A 21,960-nucleotide genomic window follows, 5' to 3' on the forward strand; every position below is an offset into this window, starting at 1 on the left:
TTATGTCATTAGTGAGTAAACTTTTTTTGAGAGTTGAGCTATTGGTGTCCAAAATAATGACATTGTAACGCCCCAATTTTCGAGAATCCTGTGAATGTTGGCATAGGTTTAATTATGTTAGTGGGCCTCTAGAAGGCTCAAACTTAAGATAGAACTCGGCAATTTTAGTTAATTTTTGTTCCATAAGAAAAAGGGGGTGAAATGATGAAATAGGACCTATGTGAAAATGTTTGAAAATGCTATAGGCTAAATTGAAGTGGCCAAATAAATAGGAGTGCAAAATAGGAGGATTTGCATGACAAACCTCCCATTTTACATGAAGTGGCCAGCCATCATGTTGTTGTAGACAAAATGTACACTTGATATCCATAATTTATGGTACAAATTGATACAAATTGATAATAGGTTAGGTAAATGTTCCATGATAATGAGTTAGGTAAATGTTTCATGATAATGGGTTAGGTAAATGTTTCATGATAAGAATTTCATGTCTTTTGTATTAAAGAATTAAATGGATGAAATTTGAAGTTTTATTAAAAGAAAAAGGGGTGAAAAGAACAAAGTTTTGTCCATTTTTGTTCATCATAGCTGAAAGTTAGAGAAGAGAAAGGAGAGGAGAAAGCTCTTGAGTATTCGGTCATTAGGAGGAGGAAAATTGAAGGTAAGTTCTTGGTACCTTGCTTCTATTTTGAGGTTCATGAGTTCTTCTTGATTCTACCTTAACTCTTGAAGTATATTTTGATTTTTAGTTGTGTTGTGAGCATTTAGTCATGAATTAAAATGAAGGAAATGGTTGTTGTTTCATGTTCTTTTGATGAAAAATGGAAGATAGGTGAAGTTGAGCCAAACAAATGAGCATGCATGTGCCTTAGATGTTAAAGGGAAAAATCAGCTAACATGTTGTGCTTTAAAATGATGAAATGGAGATTATACTTAAGTAAAATCATAGATATGTAATGATTGATTGGTGATATACATGTTTAAATAACATGCATGCAAGGTATGTGTGAAAGAGTGATTTGGTAATAAATCTGCTTGGGACAGCAGCAGTAACGTGAATTTGGAAAATCACCATAAATTGTGGGAGAAGAATTAGAAGTTGAATAAATTATGTAATTAAAGCTTATTGAGTCTAGTTTCTAATGAAATAAACAAGAACATATTTTGAATTCTGTACAATAAGAAATTTGATTTGTAATGAAGGGTGGTCAGATTAGTCAAACAGTGAAACATGGGAAACTTTGAGAAAATTCTGGTATTGATTGGCTAAACCAAAAATTCTGAAAATTTTATGGATAGAAGATATATGAGTATATTTTTAGGGAAAATTAACGGCACTTGATTTGGAGTTTCGTAGCTCCAGTTATAAATGATTTAGTGACTGTTGCTCAGGAAGACAGCTTGTAGTGAAATTATGATTATGTGGTAAACATTGACAAAAATTTGTTAATGAGTTGCTTATTTATTTCTTATAAGCTTACTATGATCTGTAGGTGTGGTTGGCTAAATATTGTAAGGGGTTAATACGTAGTTCGTATTTGAATAGTTAGATTAACGTGTTAGTAATCCAATTGTAGGCATTTCGTGTGTGGATCTCGTCAGCATATCGTCGCAAATAGGTGTGTGTAACTAACACCCTCTTTCTTAGTCTGGATCGGCAAAAGTCGAAAAGCCGAAATGCCGAAAACCGTATTTTGTAGATTTGCGAAAAGCGAATGCTCGTGAGGTAAATCGATTAATGTTTTGGTAAGCTGCAATGTTTGGACCGCAAAGTGCATGATTTCTGTGCCTTCGATATTTTTGGGCTTAATGGGCCAAAATTGGAATGATGGGCCAACGGGCCCAATTCGGTAAGAATCCTCTGTAGTGATTCTGTTAGTACGTGAAAAGTAGGAATATGCATGAAAAACCCTAAAATAGATAAATTACTGAAATACCTTTAAAAGTGGAAAATTTACAGTTTTACCCCTAGTAGATAAATTTCCAAATACCCTAGGGTTAAATTGACCTAAATGCATGTTTGACTGTTGTTATTTACTGCATGCCATGTTGTTATTATCTAATGCATGGGATTGGGATATTGACGGAGGAAGTACTGAAAGTGGCTTGTCCACGTACTGGAGGCTTTGCCTCAATTTATCGTTAATCGGCAAAAGCAAAGGTCAAGAATCTTTGGAGGTGGGTGGGTTGAGCTATCCCCACATGGAGTGTATGGCTGGTACGGGTGGAGTGTAGTGGTTGGTGGGTTGAGTAGTCTCCCCAAATGGGCTTGCATATGTTATTGATGTTGCATGTATTTTGAAATGGGCCTATGGGCCATACTGTTATCTGAATAAGGGGCTAAGGCCCAGTTTATTGTAATCTGAAAAGGGCTCTGGCCCAGTACCACTGTTACCTGAATGGGCTTAGGCCCAATAGGCTTGAGCTGACTTGGGCTTTGAATGGGTTTTCCTTACACACTGAGTTTCCCCAAACTCACCCTTTTATTTTCATCCACGCAGGAAATCCCCAACCATAGTGGGCTTAGAGCTGTGAGGGAATTCGGAGTGGCCACCCGTTCTGAAAGTTTGATTTTCTTCTGGTGAACTGGACATCCTTTTATTTACGTTTGAAGTTTTGGGTTTTTAAATGTAATAAGGCCGCTTAATTATTTTTAATGGTTTTAATATGTATTACTAAGATAGGTATTACTTATTTTAACTGTTGAAATTGGATAGCTTTAGGGCGCATTTTCAAAAACAACAGTTGATTTCAAAATAACACGAAACAAGCAAAGCTTCCGCAATGAAAGTATTTTCCAAAATTAATCACTTTTCCTAAAAATGACTTAATCAAATCGGTTTCCTAGAAATATCCATGACGTTAAGGTGTGGCAATGGCGGTATGCATGTCTAGAATTGGATCCGAAAGGAGCTTGGTACTTAAGCAGTCCGATGGACTCACCATCTCTTTTCCGGTTTCCTACCTGGTGCACAGCTTCCATTCAGTTTAACCCTTAATGAATTAATCTTTTGAACATCAAGTACGATTTTCTAGACTTAGAATGGAATTTTTTTTTTTTACGTTTTTGATGTGGCATGCCGGATCCGGCCATAACTTCTGGGCCGGGTTTGGGGTGCTACAGACATGCTAAGAGTTACGTGACTATTGATATGATTTATCCTATAATTATAATCATGAATCATCTAACTACTTTTTTTTTTTCACAATAAATTATCTATTTATTTATTGTTAAAATTTTCTTTTAAAAATGTTATAATATAATTGCAGTTATAACTATAAATAAAGCTTATATGTCAAAAAAAAAAAAAAACCTTAAGGACATATAAAAAGAATCAATTAAGTTCCATTGGTTAACGATTTTCATCATTGATCATGTTGGTGTTAAAATAAATTGATTGACTAATCATATGGTGACATATATCGGTTTTGATTTAATCTAATATTTTCCCATAAAATTATAAAATTATTAAAATAAAAATATTTTAAAAATATTAAAATTTATATAAACTTATAAAATTTATAAAAGATATAATAAAATCTGAAATTTATATAAAAATTATAATTTTTCCAATTTTCTTGAGGAGAAGTTGGATTGTAAGTACAAAGTTGAGAAAAAAATTTTGTTTTATATTTGGTCTAGAGTTAAAATTGTTTATATTTTTAAATAGATTAAATTAAATTTTTATTATATTTGGAATTAAATGGTAATTTTACTATACTAACTTACAAATTATAAATTTTAAAGGGCGAAATGTCTAAAACGTTAGTGAGTAAAAAAAATGTGAAGTTAAGTCATTGGTACCCAAAATAGTGATATCTTGATAATTACGTGACTATTAATGTAATGTAGTTTATCCTATAATTAAATCATCCTACTATTTTTTTCCAAAATAAGTTATCTATTTATTTATTTTTAAATTTTCTTTTAAAGTTACAAATATAATCATAAATATAATTACATTTATAACTATAAATAAACTGTATATATAAAAAAGTCCTTAAGAAAATGCAAAAAAAAAATCAATCAACTCCTTATATTATATTCGCACCCAATTAATCCCTAGTTATTGTTTAAAAAAATTCAATTAAGTCCCTTTGTTAATTTGTTAATGATTTTCATCATTGACCACATTGAACTTTAAAATAAATTGACGGGCTAATCAAATGATGATATGTTTTAACTTTGATTTAATCTAATATTTTTCCATAAAAAATATAAAATTATTAAAATTTAAAAATAAAATTGATATAAACTTAAAAAATTATAAGAAAAAGACAATAAAAGCAAAAATATATATATAAAAATATAACAAGCAATAGAAATTCAATCATGTAAAAAAAAAGAAAAGGGCTGTCATGCCATATCACTAGTGGTACAGAAATGGAGCCCCATCAAACAAAAGTGGTTGACAAATTGGGCAACAGAAAAGGCCCACTCTCGGCACTCAGGCACAAGACACCCAAATTCTAATACCATGCAAAAATAATTAGAACAAAGGGAGGGGTCATACCTTATAAGCCCAAAGGTGATCAATCAAAGAACCACAATCTTAACGCAATAAGCAACTAAAAAGGGAACAAAGTCCCAAATAACACCGAACTAGAGACAATTTTATAAAAATTTCTCTATTTCCATAGTTATCATTTATCTCTTTGTTGATATTTATTTATGATTAAAGATAATTTTATAAAAATTCTATGTGATGGCATAATGATCAACGGCATCCACCGTCTCACGTGTTCGAATTTGAGTTGCATTAATTATATTTATTATTCAAGTTTTATCAAAAAGAAAAAAAAATAATAATTTTGTGAATTAAATTTATATTCTACCCCAAATCAAATATAAAAATTTAAAATAACCTATCAAAAGCTGAGCTCCTTCGCAACATAACTCTTTGGCTTATTAATTATTTTTTGTACTATAATAAAAATAAATAAACAAAATGCAAAGATGGAGCTAAGGAATCAATGGAATTACATGATGATTTCAGGCCAAGAAGCAAATTTGTTGATTAAAAATGAAAAGGTTCTTCATTAGAAACAATAAGCAATTAAAAATAAACATTTTATAATATAGTGGGCACATGCATTGCCATTTTCCTTTCTTTTATTTTGTCCTCATTAATTAATTTATTATTCTTAGTCAATTCCCCAAATTTAATTGGTAAATATATTTGTAGTTTTAAATTGTGGCCAGTTTTTAACTGCTTTCTTTTTTTTTTTTTTATATGGAAGTTTGGTCACAATGGTTTTCAAAAAACAATAATAATTATATACTAATATTATTATTTAACTTGAACGGAACGGTGGTCCGTTTGTAAAAAATTATCTGTCACTGTGAATTGATTTGTATTACTTTACTTGGTTTATGTGTACAACTGTTAATGTTGAAGGAGAGAAAACAGAGAACAAGATGAAAAACAAGCAGAAGAATACATACAAAACTAATCTCACATCAATTTTATCAAGAGTTACATCTTTTCAAAGTCAAACATCACGGAATGCTAACTACTACCGCTGACTATCTTCAAAATCACACAACTTCACAATTCAGTGCATAAGTAAACTAAGGTTCAAACTAAACAATATGGAGCTACATTTGGACTAAATCAAACCAGCATGCAACCAAGCTAAATCAGCAGCATAATTGGCCATCCTGCAACAACAACAAACAATTAATCGTTATTTTTCTCAACCTTTTCTACTCTCATTTTGTCTTCATATTTCTTGCAAGAACGCAAGATGCCTTTGCTTGAGGCCTTGGCAGCTATACGAGAAGTTGTTGTTTCCAAGGTCATCGACTTTCTCCTTGACAAGTTGGCCTTGTCCGACTTCCTGCAATTCCCTACTGAAAAAGAGGTTCAAGAGATGATCGAGAAGTTGAAGGAGGAGCTGAAGGCGATCCGTGCGGTGCTTGATGATGCTGAAGAGAGACAGTTGAAAGAGCAGTCTGTGAAAATCTGGTTGACCAACCTTCAAAACTTGGCGTACGATGTGGAGGATGTTTTGGACGAGTTTGAAACCGATATTTGTAAGTTCAATTTCATGATGGAACGTCGAGGCAGTTCAAGTAAGAGACCCAAACTCATCCCTGATTCATTCAATGTTTTTATGTTTCATAGAGATATGATGTCCAAGATAAAAGATCTGACAACCAAACTGAAAGAGTTGGAACCTCAAAAACACCAGCTACAGTTTAAAGTGATTGGTTCCGAAAGACCCAAAAGATTAGATGAAAGGCTGCATCCTACTTCTATGGAGATTGAATGCCATGTGTATGGCAGAGACAAAGACAAACAAACAGTGCTTGATTTGCTCTTGAAGAGTGATAATGAAGGAAATTTTGTGATTCCCATTGTTGGGATGGGTGGAATTGGTAAGACAACCCTTGCCCAGCTTGTTTACAATGATGCTTCCATTCGAAAACATTTTGACCTCAAAGCATGGGTTTGTGTCTCGGATGATTTTGATGTTAGGAGGATAACAAAAGAAATCTTGCCGTCAATTACGTCCAAACCATGTAATGATGATCTAAATACGCTTCAGGAAAAGTTAAAGAGGGAGTTGGAGGAGAAAAAATTCTTGATTGTTTTGGATGATGTATGGAATGAGAATTATCATAACTGGACCATTTTACAATCTCCATTTTTAACAAAGACGAAAGGAAGCAAAGTTATTGTGACAACAAGAAATCATGGTGTTTCATCAACAATGGGTGCTTTCCATGCTCATTCTTTAGAGGTTTGTCAGATGATGCTTGCTTGTCTATATTTGCTCAACATGCATTGGGAGCAAGGGACTTTGGAGGACATCCAAACCTAAAAGAAGTTGCTAAGAAAATAGTGAGAAAATGCAATGGTTTGCCTTTGGCTGCTAAAACCCTTGGTGGCCTATTGCGCACTAATGTCGACCTTGATGCTTGGGAAGATGTATTAAAGAGTGAGATATGGAAGCTATCAGAACATCAATCTGGTATAATCCCAGCTCTACAATTGAGCTACCATCATCTTCCTCTGCATTTGAAGCGATGTTTTGCGTATTGCGCCATTTTTCCCAAGGACTACGAGTTTGAAAAGGAAGAAATAATCTTGCTATGGAGAGCACAAGGGTTTCTACAGGAAGCACCAGAAAAACAAATCACTGATGATTTGGGTCACAAGTACTTCAGAGATCTAGTATCCAGGTCCCTTTTGCAAATATCCATCAAAGACAATTCTCGATTCGTTATGCATGACCTTATTAATGATTTGGCTCAATCAGTTGCTGGAGAAATATGCTTTAAGATAGAGGGTAATCAACAAATTTCGAAGCATGCTCGTCACTTATCTTACATTGCCAATGAGTATGATGGCATCAAAAAATTTGAAGGCATTTATGAAGCGCAACATTTACGAACCTTTTTGCCATTGAGGTTATGCGATAATTGTCAAAGCCATATAACCTATAGCTTTTTGACCAATGATGTTCTAATGTATTTGTTGCCAAATTTAAGATGCTTAAGAGCGCTTTCTTTAGAAGGGTACCATATCACCAGGTTATCAGATTTTTTGAAAGATTTGAAACATTTAAGGTACCTAAATTTTTCTCACACTTCTATAAAAAGCTTGCCTGAGTCAGTAAGTACCCTCTATAATTTAGAAACCCTCCTATTGAAGGAATGTAAATACCTAGAGAAGCTACCTTCAGAGATGGAAAAGCTAGTCAACTTATGCCATCTTGATATGACTGGTGCAGATAGGTTAGAAGGTATGCCAAGTAATTTTAGCATGCTAACTAATCTTCAAACACTTTCCGTTTTTGTTTTGGGTAAAGGCAAGGGATATCAAATAGAGGAGTTAAAGGATTTGTCAAATCTCAAGGGTGAACTTTGTATTTTAGGATTACAGAATATTGTTGAACCTCGAGATGCATGGATGGCTAAGTTATGTGATAAGTCAAGACTTGAAAAGTTGGAATTTCAGTTTGAATGGTCATCAGCTCGAAAATTTGAGAATAGAATAAAAGAAGTCGAGAAAAAAGTGTTGGATGGACTTCAACCTTCAAAAAACCTCAAGGAGCTTACCATTAAGTACTACTGTGGTGCAATGCTGGCAAATTGGGTAGGAGATTCGTCCTTCAATGGTTTACAATCTTTATGCATTGATGATTGTCCAAATTTATTATCACTGCCATCAATTGGGAAGTTGCCATTGTTGAAGATGGCATGCATTAGGAGATTGGAAAGTGTAACTAGTGTAGGAGATGAGTTCTTTGGAGAGAACACGAAGATAGCATTTCCTTCATTGGATATTCTAGAGTTTGTCGACATGCCTGAATGGGAGAACTGGAACTTCTTTGAAGTTGACAAGGAAGCTAGGAAATTCCCTAAACTTCGTGAACTCCTTATTCAAAGTTGTCCTTCATTGTTGGGGAGTATACCGGAATACCTTCCTTCTTTGGAGAAACTTACAATTCGCGACTGTAAGAAGATGATAATTTCCATTCAAGGCTTTCCAATGCTTTCAGAAATAGAAATTCATAGGTGCCATGAGGTAGTGTATAAAGGCTTTGCAAATGACAGTTCATTAGAAAGAGTTTTATTTTCGTGCATTCCTAAGTTCACTTGTGCAGTGGAATGCATGAGGTTAAGACCAATAAAAGTGGAATCTCTTGAGATTGATGATTGTGAGGAGTTGTTTTCTTTCCGAGAGAACAATTGGAGATGTCTTACTCAGTCTATGTCTCTCGGCATTTTAAGAATTTCTACTTGTCCGCAACTTGCCTCCATAGGAGCAGAAGAGGAAAGACAAGAATCCATGCAATTGAAGATCCCTTACAACATTGAGAAACTGATGATAAGGAATTGTGAAAGGCTAGAAAAGCTATCAACAACCTTACACTGCCTCACATCAGTTAGGGTGATAAAGCTTAACAATTGCCCAAAATTGATTTCTCTTACAGGGAGCAATTTGCCTTTGAATTTGAAAGTGCTGAGTATTCGCTCTTGCAAAAAATTGCAATGTTTGTTGTTAGATGGAGGAGGGAATGTGAACTCTAGCAATGCATGTGCTCTTCGGCGGTTGGTTATTTCCGATTGTGAATCTCTAAAGAGAATAAACAGAAGTGAGTTACCTTCCACCCTTAAACAACTTACCATAAGCTGGTGCCAAAAGCTAGAGTTGGTAGCCCAAGAAATGCAAGATAACTCCTCTCTTGAATTACTTCATATAAGTTCCTGTGATAATATCAAGGAATTACCTCAAGGATTGAGCAAGCTCAAGCATCTCCAGAGTATATGCATATCAAGTTGTTCAAATTTGATTTCATTTCCGGAGAGTGGTTTACCCACCACAAACCTCAAAGTCCTCCGCCTCCGAAGTTGTGAACTGCTCCAAACTCTACCTAAGAATATGTACTGCTTCAACTCTCTAGAAGAGTTAACAATAACAAAGTGTCCAAATGTGACATCTTTCCCTGTCGAAGGCCTTCCTACCAACCTCCTATCACTTAATGTTGAAGGACCTAATATTTGTAAGCCAATAATTGAGTGGGGATTGCATAGGCTTACTTCTCTTAAATATCTCTGGATAGAGAATGGGTGTCGAGATGCGGAATCGTTTCCACAAGATGAGTTAGGAATCACACTGCCCCCCACTCTTACCCGTCTCTGCATCTATGGATTCCCAAAGCTGGAAAGCCTATCCTCCTATGGATTTCGTAACCTCACCTCTCTGGAGTGGTTGTTCATCTATGATTGCCCAAATCTCAAGTCTCTTCTTGGAAAGAACATGCTGTCTTCGCTTTTGCTGCTACAAATTCATAAATGTCCGGTGCTAAAAGAACGATGCAAAAAGGAAGAAGGACCCGACTGGTCCAACATAGCCCACATACCTTTTGTCTACATTTCAAACTAAAAGATGTGAAAGTTGGGAGGCTTGAATTATTCTGTTGATGCTTCAGCTGATTCTGTTTTTGAATCAAAGTCGCAGGTATGTCTATTTAAATTTCATTATAACTACTGATTCGTGGAATATAATATTACCAAGAAAGATAATCATAAATCCAAAAGGATTAACCTTCATAAACTATAAAAAAAAAAACATGAAGGATACTTCAACTAAAACAAAAAAAGGAAAATAAAAACTGTTTATATATTTGATAACTTCTGAAATCCTTCTATTGTACAATAAACTTTTCGTCTTTCATAGCTATTTACACTTTGAATTTTTGTTTGCAGACACTTATGAAAGTGACTACAAGACTTGTATATGCTAGTTTTGCATGGTCAAATTTGTTAGCAGTGGTTCCAGCTCCTGAATCTCAGCTTCAAAGTCGATCTCTGTTGTTGGAATTTCCTGACTCTCATTTTTTATTATCAGTTGACGATAGCTAAAGTAATGTATTTATTGTGGTGGTTGAAAATTGTGATCTTGTAGCCACTCTTTCATGTTATAGTTGCTAAGGGAAGTCCTATTAAAGTATAAATGACACAAGTAACTTACAGTGCAACTAGCAGAGAGCAATTTGATAAAAAAACAGCCAAATGAAGGGACAACAGAGTGTTTTTCCCATATCCGAACTCCAATTAGGTTTGAATACGTGAGGCCATCTCCGCTGAAGCTATACTCTGCTTTCTTAACGAGGCATCATAGACGGAGCTTGTAATCCTAATATTTAACTGTGCTAAAGATGGATGCTGTAAATCAACTAGTGTTGAGAGGATTAATAAGACATATTACATCCTCAAAGAGAAACGCGAGTTAAAATTTGGAGGTGACATTGTTAGAGAGACAACCCCAAATCTCAAATATAGATCGTAAAACAGACATGTAGAATACCAAAAAAAAAAAATGGACACTGCAGTCATCAAGCTCCATCATACATGTTCTCTGCACTAAGTTGTTCATGCCTCAGAGAAGCCAAGTAAGGTAAGAGGAAATGAAAGATTTTAAGAGAGCTTTGAATAAAATTGTACTTTTTTTATTAACTAAAGAATTGAACTTAAATAGACAAAAAAGTCCTAATCCTAATTGGGAAAATAGTTCCTTATTCTAATAAACTACTAAAACATAAAAAGAAAATAGTTCCTTATTCTAGTAAACTACTAAAAGATAAAATAAAATATTTCTAGAATATGAATAAAACTTATCTATCCAAATAAGATTTATCTACCTAATTAAATTTAAAATATATACATATTTCAACACCCTCCCTCAAGTTGGTGCATATATATCAATCATGCCCAACTTGCTTACAAGAAAATCAAAGCTTGTCTTAGAGAGTCCTTTGGTGAGTATGTCGTTAATCTGTTGTTTTGAAGGAACAAACGGCATGCACACTTAGCCTTCTTCAATCTTTTCCTTGATAAAGTGTCTATCAATCTCAACATGTTTAGTTCTCATCATGTTGGATGGGTTGTGAGCAATGCTAATGGCGCTTTGCTATCACAAGACAACTTCATTGGTGAAGTTATTGGTTTCTCACTCTTCCATAATTCTTTTAACCAAACCATTTCACAAATTCCTTGAGCCATTGATCTAAACTCAGCCTCTGCACTACTTCTTGCTACAACAGTTTGTTTTTGCTTCGCCAAGTCACAAGGTTTCCCAAACAAATGTACAAGATCCGATGTAGATCTTTTGTGCATTATTGAGCCCGCCTAATCTGCATCTGTATAAGCTTCAATTCCTCTTTGTTCGGATTTCTTGAAGAAAAGCCCTTTCCGTGAACTCTTCAAGTATCTTAGAATTCAAACACCGCTTCTTCATGTTCCTCCATTGGGAGTGCATAAATTGACTCACTAAGCTTCTCGCAAAAGCTATGTCCGGCCTTGTATGTGATAAGTAAATTAACTTACCAACTAATCTTTGGTACGCCTTTATCAACTAATCGACCTTCTTTATTTTCAAATTTTACATTTGGATCAATTGGTGTGTCAGCTGGGCGGCAACCACTCATCCCAGCCTCTTTTAAAAGATCAATCACATATTTTTTCTGAGAGACCACAAGACCTTTCTTTGATCGAGCAACTTCCATTCCAAGAAAGTATTTCAAAGGACCCAAGTCTTTGATCTCAAACTCCAATGCTAGATGCTCCTTGAGACGTCTTATTTCATCCACATCATCTCCTGTAAGAATGATATCATCGACATAAACTATAATAACAGCTATTCTACCTTTTTGTGAATGTCGATAGAACATTGTGTGATCAGCTTGCCCTTGTGAGTAACCTTGTTTTTTAACAACTTGAGTGAATCGTTCAAACCAAGCTCGAGGAGACCGCTTGCATCAGATAAAGATTTCTTGAGTTTACATACTCGAGTTCCAAATTTTTCTTCAAAACCTGGAGGAGGATCCATGTAAACTTCTTCTTCAAGTTTTCCATTTAGGAAAGCATTCTTCACATCTAGTTACTATAAAGACCAATCAAGATTAACAGCAATTGATAAAAGAACTCTGACGGAATTTAATTTGGCCACTGGAGCAAATGTTTCAAGATAATCTATCCCGTATGTTTGAGTATACCCTTTTGCTACCAACCGGCTTTGTATCTATCTAAAGATCCATCTGGTTTGAATTTGGTTGTGAACACCCATTTACAGCCCAATCGCTTTTTTTCCCTCTTGGTAATTCCATTGTTTCCCATGTACTGCTTTTTTCAAGAGCACGATCTCCTCTAAAATAGCCTCTTTCCACTCGTGAACCCGTAAAGCATCTTTCATATTTTTTGGTATTTGGACAGTATCGAGACACGAAACAAAGGTTGAGAATGTCGAAGATAAAGCTTTATAGGATACAAAGTTAGACATGGGATATTTGACAATATTTCTAACACCTTTTCTTTTGGCAATTGGAATATCTAAATCGAAAATTCATTGGTGGATTATGAGCTTTACGGGCTTTTGACAGATCTATGGTCGATTCTTGGTGATGAATCTGGTGGATTCCACTTTCTTGATTTCGATTTCTTCTTGAGTAAACAATTAACTCCTTTGTTTGTTCTTTATTTTCATGATCAGACTCTACACCTTCATCCTCCTTTTCATTAACATTAACATCATTAATTTTTGTGTTAATTATAAATTCACCTTCCCCATTATTAGAATCCCTATGTTGTATATTCCTAGTCTCTTCTTGATCAATTATAGAATCTTCTTTAGTATAATTCCCTCCCTGAAGATTAGAATGAAAATAAGATTTTGTTTTAACAAATGTGACATCCATGGTAACTATAATCTTCCTATCAATTGGATCATAACATTTGTAACCCTTTTTATTAGAAGCATAACCAACAAAGACACATTTTTTTGCTCTAGGATCTAGTTTACCTTGGTTGTGAAGATGAACAAAAACACTACACCCAAAAACTCAGAGGGATAAATCTGTAATCAATTTAGAGTTAGGAAAGTTATCTTTAAAAAGACTAAAAGGAGTTCTATAATTTAGAATTTTACTGGGCATTCTATTAATAAGATATGTAGCTGTTAACAAGGCTTCGCCCCAAAGATAACGTGGTACTTGCCTAGTGAACATCAAGGCTCTAGTTACTTCCAAAAGATGTCGGTTTTTTCTTTCTGCAATCCCATTTTGTTGTGGTGTATTTGTACAAGAACTTTGGTGGACTATTCCATGTGTGGTTAAGAAAATACCTAATTGGTCGCTAAAAATTCCCCACCATTGTCAGTTCGAAATACTTCTATTTTCACACCAAATTGTGTTTTCACCATAGCATAAAAAGACTGAAACACATTTTTAACTTCGGACTTATCTTTTAATAAAAACACCCAACAAAGTCGAGTATGATCATCAATAAATGTGACAAACCAACGTTTTCCTGAAAAAGTCGAGACTCTTGAAGGTCCCCAAACATCACTATAACGAAAAAGGTTTGGAGGCTTTATATTTTTGAGGTGGAAAGAATGACCGATGATGTTTAGCCAATTCACAAAATTCACAATGATATGAAGGAGGATTTTTATTTTTAAATAGATTAGGTAACAAATATCTTAAATAATAAAAATTAGGATGTCCAAGCCTATAATGCCAAATCATAACCTTATCAAATCAGAAACAGAATTTAAACATAAAGTAGTTGTTGGTTGACTTAGATGGTCGTCTTCAAGAAAGTAAATTCCACCAAATTATTTAGCATTGCCAATCATCCTCCCCGAGACCATGTCCTGAAACTTACACATAGAGGAGTCAAATATAACATGACAATTTGAGGACTGGGATAATTTATTAACCGATATGAGATTACAAGCTAGATTTGGCACATGTAAAACATCATGTAAAACCAAGGAAGATGAAATTTTAACAGTGCCTTTCCCGGCTATTGCCGAGAAGGACCCATCTGCTACTTTGATTTTTTTGTTTCCTGCGCAAGATGTGTAAGTTGAAAAAAGAAAATGACTACTAGTCATGTGATCACTAGCTCCAGAATCAACGATCCATGTGTTTGTTTTACAAGGCTTGACACTGAAAAAATAAAAATCAAGACTGATTGGGCAAAAGAGGAAGAAGGATTATTGGATGAGTTAAGAATAGAAGAATTCATCCGAAATTGTGGTGATTGAAAAAACTTGTGTAGATGCTCCAATTGTTCCTTAGTGAATAGAGACCCTTCCAGAGAACTTTGGCCTTCATAATTTCCATTAGTTGTTTGGAAAGCTCTGCTATCCCCTGATTGTGAACCACGACCATTGCCATTCTTTTTCCTTCCATTTGTCGGTTTCCCATGGAGCTTCCAACACGTTTCACGAGTGTGCCAATATTTTTTTCAATGATCGCACCAAGGTTTTTTCTTTTTTTCACTATCATCATTATTTTTAATAGTTACAAGAGCAGAATTATCATCATTAGCTTCAAACCCTGGCTTTAACATTACTTTTCTCCTTGTCTCCTCTCTTTTAATCTCAGAAAAAATCTCACGAAGTTTTGGAAGCGATTTTTTCCCTAGGATCCGAGATCTCACTTCATCAAATTCTTTATTTAAACTAGCCAGAAACAAATAAACTCTTTCATTCTCTTCTTTTTTCATAGCTTTTACTCCATCTCCGGGACACTCCATTCATCATTATAACACTGATCCAATTCTTGCCAAAGAGACATCATCTCATTATAATAAAGAGTAACTTCTTTTTCCCCTTGTCTAGCTTTCCACAGTTTTATTTTTAACTCAAAAATCTGTGAAGCATTTTCTAAATTTGAATAGGTGTCTTTCACAGCGTCCCAAACATCTTTAGCAGTTGGGAGAAAAAGAAAAGGTTTACCTATGAAAGCTTCCATGGAATTAGTAAGCCACGCAATTACCATAGAATTTTCTGACCTCCACTTGCTCATCTTTGGATCACCCACCTGTGGTTGCTCAACTTCTCCATTTAAATGACCTAGCTTGCCGCGCCCATCAATTGCTAATTTTACGGACTACGACCATTCCAGATAATTCTTGCCATTCAACTTGTGAGATGTCAGTTGAAAAGAAAGGTGAGACGCCTCTGTACCTTGAGTAATTGTACTCTCGATAGTTGTTTCAACTGTAGAACTTTTTTCCTCTGTTTGATTGCTGGATCTCTTATCTCCAGTGAAGGCTGTTTTAACCATAATGTTACTAGAGATTTTAACCTAGCTCAGATGCCATGAAAGATTTCAAGAGAGCTTTGAATAAAATTGTACCTTTTTTTATTAACTAAAGAATTGAACTTAAATAGACAAAAAAAAGTCCTAATCCTAATTGAGAAAATAGTTCCCTTATTCTAATAAACTACTAAAACATAAAAAGAAAATAGTTCCCTTATTCTAGTAAACTACTAAAAGATAAAATAAAAATATTTCTAGAATATGAATAAAACTTATCTATCCAAATAAGATTTATCTACCTAATTAAATTTAAAATATATAGATATTTCAACAAGAAACACAACATTAGACCCGGCCATTTATTCTTGTGATGAAATAGTTACTTTCCGAGCAACACTGTTACCAATCTGATCTCAGGTTGGGCCCGTACAGGTCGGAAAAAGGCAACTTTTAAAACCAGCATCCTTAAGACCAAAGACCACGTTCATGGTTTCACCTTAATACTTCAAATTTCGAGCTGCAAGAAGATGGTATGTTCTCAATGTAAAGGCTAACTTGGAGGAGTTAAATTAATTTACACTAGCTTTCGATAATTTACATTCATTTTCATGAACCTAAGGTGGGCAGATTCCGACATAGGGAGAGAAACATGGCCACCCAAGACATGAAAACAAATGTACAACTAATTCCCTATTCTTGCCATTCCACGGAACCATACTCGACCAGAAATTGTGGCCTTCGAGTCCTTTGACTTGATTTCCTTCTTTTGCAAACCCAACACTGAAAAGGAGAAATACTGCAACATATACAACTCAAATATTCACTTCTGATTCAAAATAAAGATACTTGAACTGCAAAAAGAATATTGTACTTACATCAAGCATGGTTCAAATTTCTTGACTCCAATTATCAGAAATCATACAATCTGAACCCATCACAGTATGCAAAGTGGTATGCTTCTTTTCAGTGAAAGGAAGAAGCTTCCCTGAGTACAAGCTCCTTAGATCCAACTACTTGGCTGCAATAAATAGAGGATTCCGTTACAAATATATAAAAAATAGAAAATCAAAACAATAAATAGAATGGAAGGGGAATGGTGGAATGGAATAGTTAAATATCTTTTGCAAAAGATGTTTCTCTGTGAGAGCTTAATATAAACCTTTGAATCAGTCTGTTAATTCACCACCAACCTACCTTGATAACTGAAACTCGTACAAACAATTATAAATTTATAATGAAGCTGGAAGGGAAAAAAAAGGCACTGACCATCATGGGTATCATTCTCTTTGAAGCACATTGTCGTAGGTGACAAGACGCCCTATTCTCTCCTTCACAAACTATAACTGCCATTGATATTTTCTCAGCATCAAGATTTTGAATTAAGCACAGGAGAGTTTTGAACACGTGTCCCCCTCCATGCTAGCCAACACAAAAAGAAAATGGTAATAGTTTTAGACTATTTTGACTATCGAAGTGGAAGAAAAAGAAAAGGATTTGTTAAAATTGATTGCAACTAAACCAATTACAAAGCATTGTTCTATAAGCTCAGAAGCTTAAAGGGTAGCAAATAATTCACACTTATGACAAGAATTTCAGCACCCTGACTACTATTACACTATATTGACATCAACTATAAAGCAGCTTTTACAACAAACTGAACTTTGAATCACTTTAGCAAAATGAAGTACGAACATAGACTGGAATATGGCATCCCAACGTGATCAAATTGAATTGAAACCTTTAAAAGTGGCCTCTTTAAGGATAGCTCAAACCATGATGGAACATTAACCATTTGCATACATAAATTTCATTACATTAACCAAAATGTTAAAGAATCTATGAAGTTCTCAATAAGACTAGAAAACGGCTATGTTAACTGAGCCCTCCTCCAAGAACGCCTGCTGCAAAGTATCCTTCAAATATGAATATGATCTTGCCAGGGATTTAGGGGTATTTGAAGAAACTATTTTATATGCATGGCTCTGGCCTTTCTAAGGAACCGACAGACAGCATTTAATCATTAAAACCAATAATGATTGTAAATGTGAATCATTCTTTGCACTCTGACACACACACGCACTCAAAAGAAAAGTGTGTGAAACAAATGTTTTACTCGTCAGGACTCAAGTAAATTATCAATAAGCAGCCTATAACCTAGTGAGAGCAGCTTTAATATGAACAAGTCACTGCAATAATGTGCTTAATAAAAGACACAATCAGAATAACCAAGTAGATGCAAAAAGCTGTTAGCACTATCTGAAGTTCCTGAAACTGAAAATAGCATTTACCTGGATTACTTTTGCAAATTTGGTACAGAAATGTGGCCTCCCATGAAGCATAACTCCTACTCCATCAAAAAAATTGCCATTGTTATCATGACGTACAGGCTTCCCAATTCTTGTAAGCCTAGTTTCTCATTGATTCAACAGAACCATGTATCTGCAGGAAAAATAAATAAAATTGAAGTTTTCATCAGAAACAATATAGAGGAAAGAACATGGGTAAAAGCCCTTACAAATTAAAAGATGACAGACGTCACTAGAAAAGGCATGATTATTGATTAGAGGCTTGAAGTTTTACTTTGAATCAATTGTGGAACCTAGGTGCTTATTAGGAATAATTCCAATTTATATTTGTATATATCCAGAAATCAGGAACACTTACACAAATATACATTTTTTTTTCCTTTTGAAACCATATATGCCAGAACTCAACTGAATTTTAATTTGATAATCTAATGAAGCATTTACTAGTAGGGAAGTGTAAAGAAATTATTATCCAGTTAGCCCCAAAATTTCCCTGGAAAACAGCCAAGGAGCACGAAAGTAGACAACAGTAAATCAAGGAAAAAGTACTTAATTATAAAGTTCCAGAAGAAGCTAAAATTTCTAAAAGGCAGTTGCACAAACAAAATTCTGTCATTTTAACACAAAACCAAGATTAACAAGTGGCAAGTAAAACTAAGATATGAAAGAACCTACTGTTCAGGTGCTAACGCAGAACCAGCTGTAACTGAATCAGTAAGCCGCTTATCTTTTAGAATTAATGAATTCACCGCATATGCATCAGGAATTTGTTTGTTTGTAGCTGGTAGTGAAAAAGAAAAAATCTGTCATTCAAAATGCCAACACACAACAAGATCATGCAGACCAAACTTCTAAAAGTCTGATGGCCCTAATCGACTTGACAAACAAATTATACCTAATAAGTTCTAACAATACCTCACTCAGTCGCTATCAGAAACAGATCCAAAAAAGATATATATATATATAAAATAACATAAAAAGAGTGACGAAATTAACAAATAACAAAAATTTAGTATCTTAAGTAAACACTAAATTAGCAAGATTCTTAACAACTTTTAGGGGGCCGCGGGAATTAAATCTTTGATCTTTTAGAGAAGGACACTAAAGGTCTTTAGCATTGATAAAGGAAATTGTGAACGAGACAAGGTGGCTAAACCACCCAATTTTGTTATATAAAAGGTGGAAATACAGTAATCTGTTAGGTTATATTTTGGAACACTTGCAGCACTGATATAGCATGGTTCAAAAACTGAACATTGTTGTGGCTCTTGCATGATTGAAAAGAAGCGTCCATCATGGCTCTTATAGAGAGGAGTTTAGCAGCTACAGTGTGATCCCAAATTAGAGCACTTGCACTTCAATCAATGTTCTCATTGGGATGCAACTAAATCTGATTAGAACCAGTTTTCATGTAGCACAACTTTCTGGTTATACTTAGCTACATCTAATCCCTACATGCATTAGTTTCGAACTAGCCACAAGTTATATAGATTTAAAACTTGTGGCATAACATCATGTCTCCTGAGTTTTGGCTGTCGTGCTTTGTCTTTTTTCTTATTTTTCTTTTTACCACACAAGCACTTCCTCCGATGTCATACTCAATTCACCTTTCTTTCTTGACTTCCGTAACACCTAAAAGATCGTCCAAGGTGATAACCTTCAATGCTGAAAGAAAACTTTAGCTGTACCATACCTCTTTGCACTGGCATTAAATGGAGATTCAGAAGCATCTTAACTAACCTCAAAAGAAAATTGATGTTTCGTACATAGACAAGTCAATTGGCAGGGCCGGTTCAGATTTGAATCAGGTCGATTCAATTTAGGTTAGGGTCATCTAAGGTTCAAATCATTCAAATTTAGGTCATTTCAGATTCAATTAATTAAATTCAAAATCAGACCAAATTTAAACAAATTTTTTGGTCAAATCAAATTCTTTTAGAACATTAATGGTTTAGATCATTCAAGTTTAGTCAGGTCAGTCAAATTTGGGTCAATTCATGTCCAAGTTGATTCAAGTTCCAGACTTCGGGTTTTTTCAGGCTCCGTTAGGTAGTTTCAAGTTGTTGTTAACTTTATATGATCAATTCATAATGCATGCCAATCAAGCCAAAAATTCCATTCAAAGACTTTAAGTTCGTAGCTAACAAACTTTAATATTAAATGCAAATATGTTTCATAAGTAAAATCTTATCAAACAAAATTTCTTCTGCAAGTCTAAACAACAGATATAATTTTTTTCTAATTTGGAAAAAAAAAAAAAAAACTCAAACCCGAATTTTCTTTTCTAATACTATAAAACATAGATAATAGATAATAAAAACAACTTACATCCTTGGAAGAAGGAAAAGAACTAATTGGTGAATTGTCTTCACCTGATAAAATTAAACAGCAGCAATTCTGAATCTTCTTCTTGTATACATGAAAACTCCTATTTCAAAAAGCATAATTATTATTTCACCAAATTTAACGCACAACAGTTTCAAATTTCAACCAAACAAGATAAAATTATCATCTGGCAGATAGAAAAGAAAAACTTAAAGTTACACGAAAACTCAAAATTTGCAAAAGTAATAACGGCAACTATTTCGCCAAATTTCAACCGAAGTAAGTAAAATTATCTTCTTGCGTATATGAAAGAAATGCTCAAAAAGAACAAGAACAAATCAAATTGTAAAAATTAATCCCAAAACAGAGAACATTAAATTGTTGGTGAGAAGGGCTTCTGGGCTGCACTGAGGAATCTGTGATTCGTTGCAGACAAGCTGGAAGCCAAGCCAATTCCTATTATTACAACAACATTATTTGGTTTTATTCTCTTAAACTCAGAATTAATGTTAAATTATTAACAGATTAAAAGTACAAATAATAAAGGGAAAATATTTATCTTCTTTTGCTAGGAAAGAAAACTTGAAGAAGAAAAGAGATTTTCACCTCGGAAGATTGGGGAGGACGAAACCCTAAGCTTCTCATTTGGGCCCCAATCAAATCACAGAGAGATTTTTGTCACACTCTCAACTCATAAGTTTCTTTTATGAGTATTTTCGCGCCAAAAAAATCAGATTAAATAAGGTGAAAATACCTTTTGGGATTGAATTAAAATAATCCTTTATTATTGAATAAATCAATTTTCTCTTTCTAATATTAAAAATCAATTAATGCCAAATCTTCTATTAATGTAATTTTTTATGTCTGAATATCACAATTAGGTCCATTTGGATATTTGAACTTAACAATAATGTCCATTTTTGTTTTGAATTTGAAAAATGGTGAATTTTATACCCTTAATTCTTTAAATTAATATTTCTATATTTCAGAGAATATTTGGAAGCAAAAGGAGTGAAAAATAAACAAAAATTGAAAAATCGGAGTAAGTTTTAGGATTCATACGGGCTAGGTCATTCCACACGAGTTAGACACACGGTCGTGTGATTCATACTGGTTGTCACATGACCATGTGTCAGACCGTGTGGAAATCGCGAATCTTACTCCAAACCTGCGAGAAAACGTGTTTTTTAAGTTTTTCAGGCATTTTAAGAATATATATGACAAAAATAAGAAGAGAGAAAGGAGTCATAATAGAATATTTAAGACAATAATTCAGAAAAAAACCATAGAAATAGACACTGAAGCAGATTTCTATCAAGATTTTAGATATCCTTTTGATTTCTTTGAAATTTATTATGATTATGCGTGCTTAATTCTTGTTTAATATTTCTAAGCTATTAATCCATATTCGATGTGTTGAAATTAGGGGAGAAATAAACCCTGTTTAAGATTAGATCTAGCGTAATTGAATAAAGTTGCATGTAATCTTATTAGCATAATTTAGTGATTTCTACGGATTAAAATACTAATTGAATTCTTTCTTAGCTATTATTTTGCTCCTCATTTGTTTTTTGTCACGTTCATAATCAATTATTTCAATTTCTCAATTAAATAATAAAAAGACGATAATTATTAGATGCATTTGTCTTAGTCAAATTTTTAGTTAGTTTAGGATTGTACGATGGAAACCATCTATTTTTCCTAACTTCAACTAGGTTTGTATGCTTGAGGCCATCTACTCTGCTATCCTAACTCGACGTCGTAG

General features: G+C 34.1%; 2 protein-coding genes and 2 long non-coding RNA genes across 4 annotated transcripts; 3 read left to right on the forward strand and 1 right to left on the reverse strand.

The window, feature by feature from the left end:
* Positions 1-516: 516 nt before the first annotated feature.
* Positions 517-2,650, forward strand: LOC128282613 (uncharacterized). The gene is made up of 3 exons (XR_008272944.1): positions 517-661; positions 1,578-1,619; positions 2,502-2,650. It is a non-coding gene; the product is annotated as an uncharacterized LOC128282613 (long non-coding RNA).
* Positions 2,651-5,748: 3,098 nt separating this feature from the next.
* On the forward strand, positions 5,749-6,828 carry LOC128282140 (putative disease resistance RPP13-like protein 1). The gene has a single exon (XM_053020313.1). It carries the CDS (start codon positions 5,749-5,751, stop codon positions 6,826-6,828), a length of 1,080 nt encoding a protein of 359 aa, XP_052876273.1.
* Positions 6,829-6,928: 100 nt separating this feature from the next.
* LOC108465773 (putative disease resistance protein At3g14460) lies at positions 6,929-10,470 on the forward strand. Its single transcript, XM_053020747.1, has 2 exons — positions 6,929-9,974; positions 10,223-10,470. The coding sequence occupies exon 1, from the start codon at positions 7,233-7,235 to the stop codon at positions 9,897-9,899; it is 2,667 nt and encodes an 888-aa protein (XP_052876707.1). The 5' UTR covers positions 6,929-7,232; the 3' UTR covers positions 9,900-9,974; positions 10,223-10,470.
* A 7,382-nt stretch (positions 10,471-17,852) lies between these two features.
* LOC128282614 (uncharacterized) lies at positions 17,853-21,007 on the reverse strand. Its single transcript, XR_008272945.1, has 4 exons — positions 20,802-21,007; positions 20,243-20,651; positions 18,546-18,651; positions 17,853-18,003 (listed from the first exon to the last, which is right to left on the reverse strand). It is a non-coding gene; the product is annotated as an uncharacterized LOC128282614 (long non-coding RNA).
* Between the last annotated feature and the right edge of the window lie 953 nt (positions 21,008-21,960).

The sequence above is a fragment of the Gossypium arboreum genome, chromosome 10 (assembly GCF_025698485.1).
Source record: "Gossypium arboreum isolate Shixiya-1 chromosome 10, ASM2569848v2, whole genome shotgun sequence".
NCBI classification, from domain to species: Eukaryota; Viridiplantae; Streptophyta; class Magnoliopsida; order Malvales; family Malvaceae; genus Gossypium; species Gossypium arboreum.

Excerpts from the sequence above, each read along its gene's own strand:
- LOC128282140 (XM_053020313.1), top strand. The coding sequence starts at position 5,749 with ATGCCTTTGCTTGAGGCCTTGGCAGCTATACGAGAAGTTGTTGTTTCC.
- LOC108465773 (XM_053020747.1), top strand. The coding sequence starts at position 7,233 with ATGCATGACCTTATTAATGATTTGGCTCAATCAGTTGCTGGAGAAATA.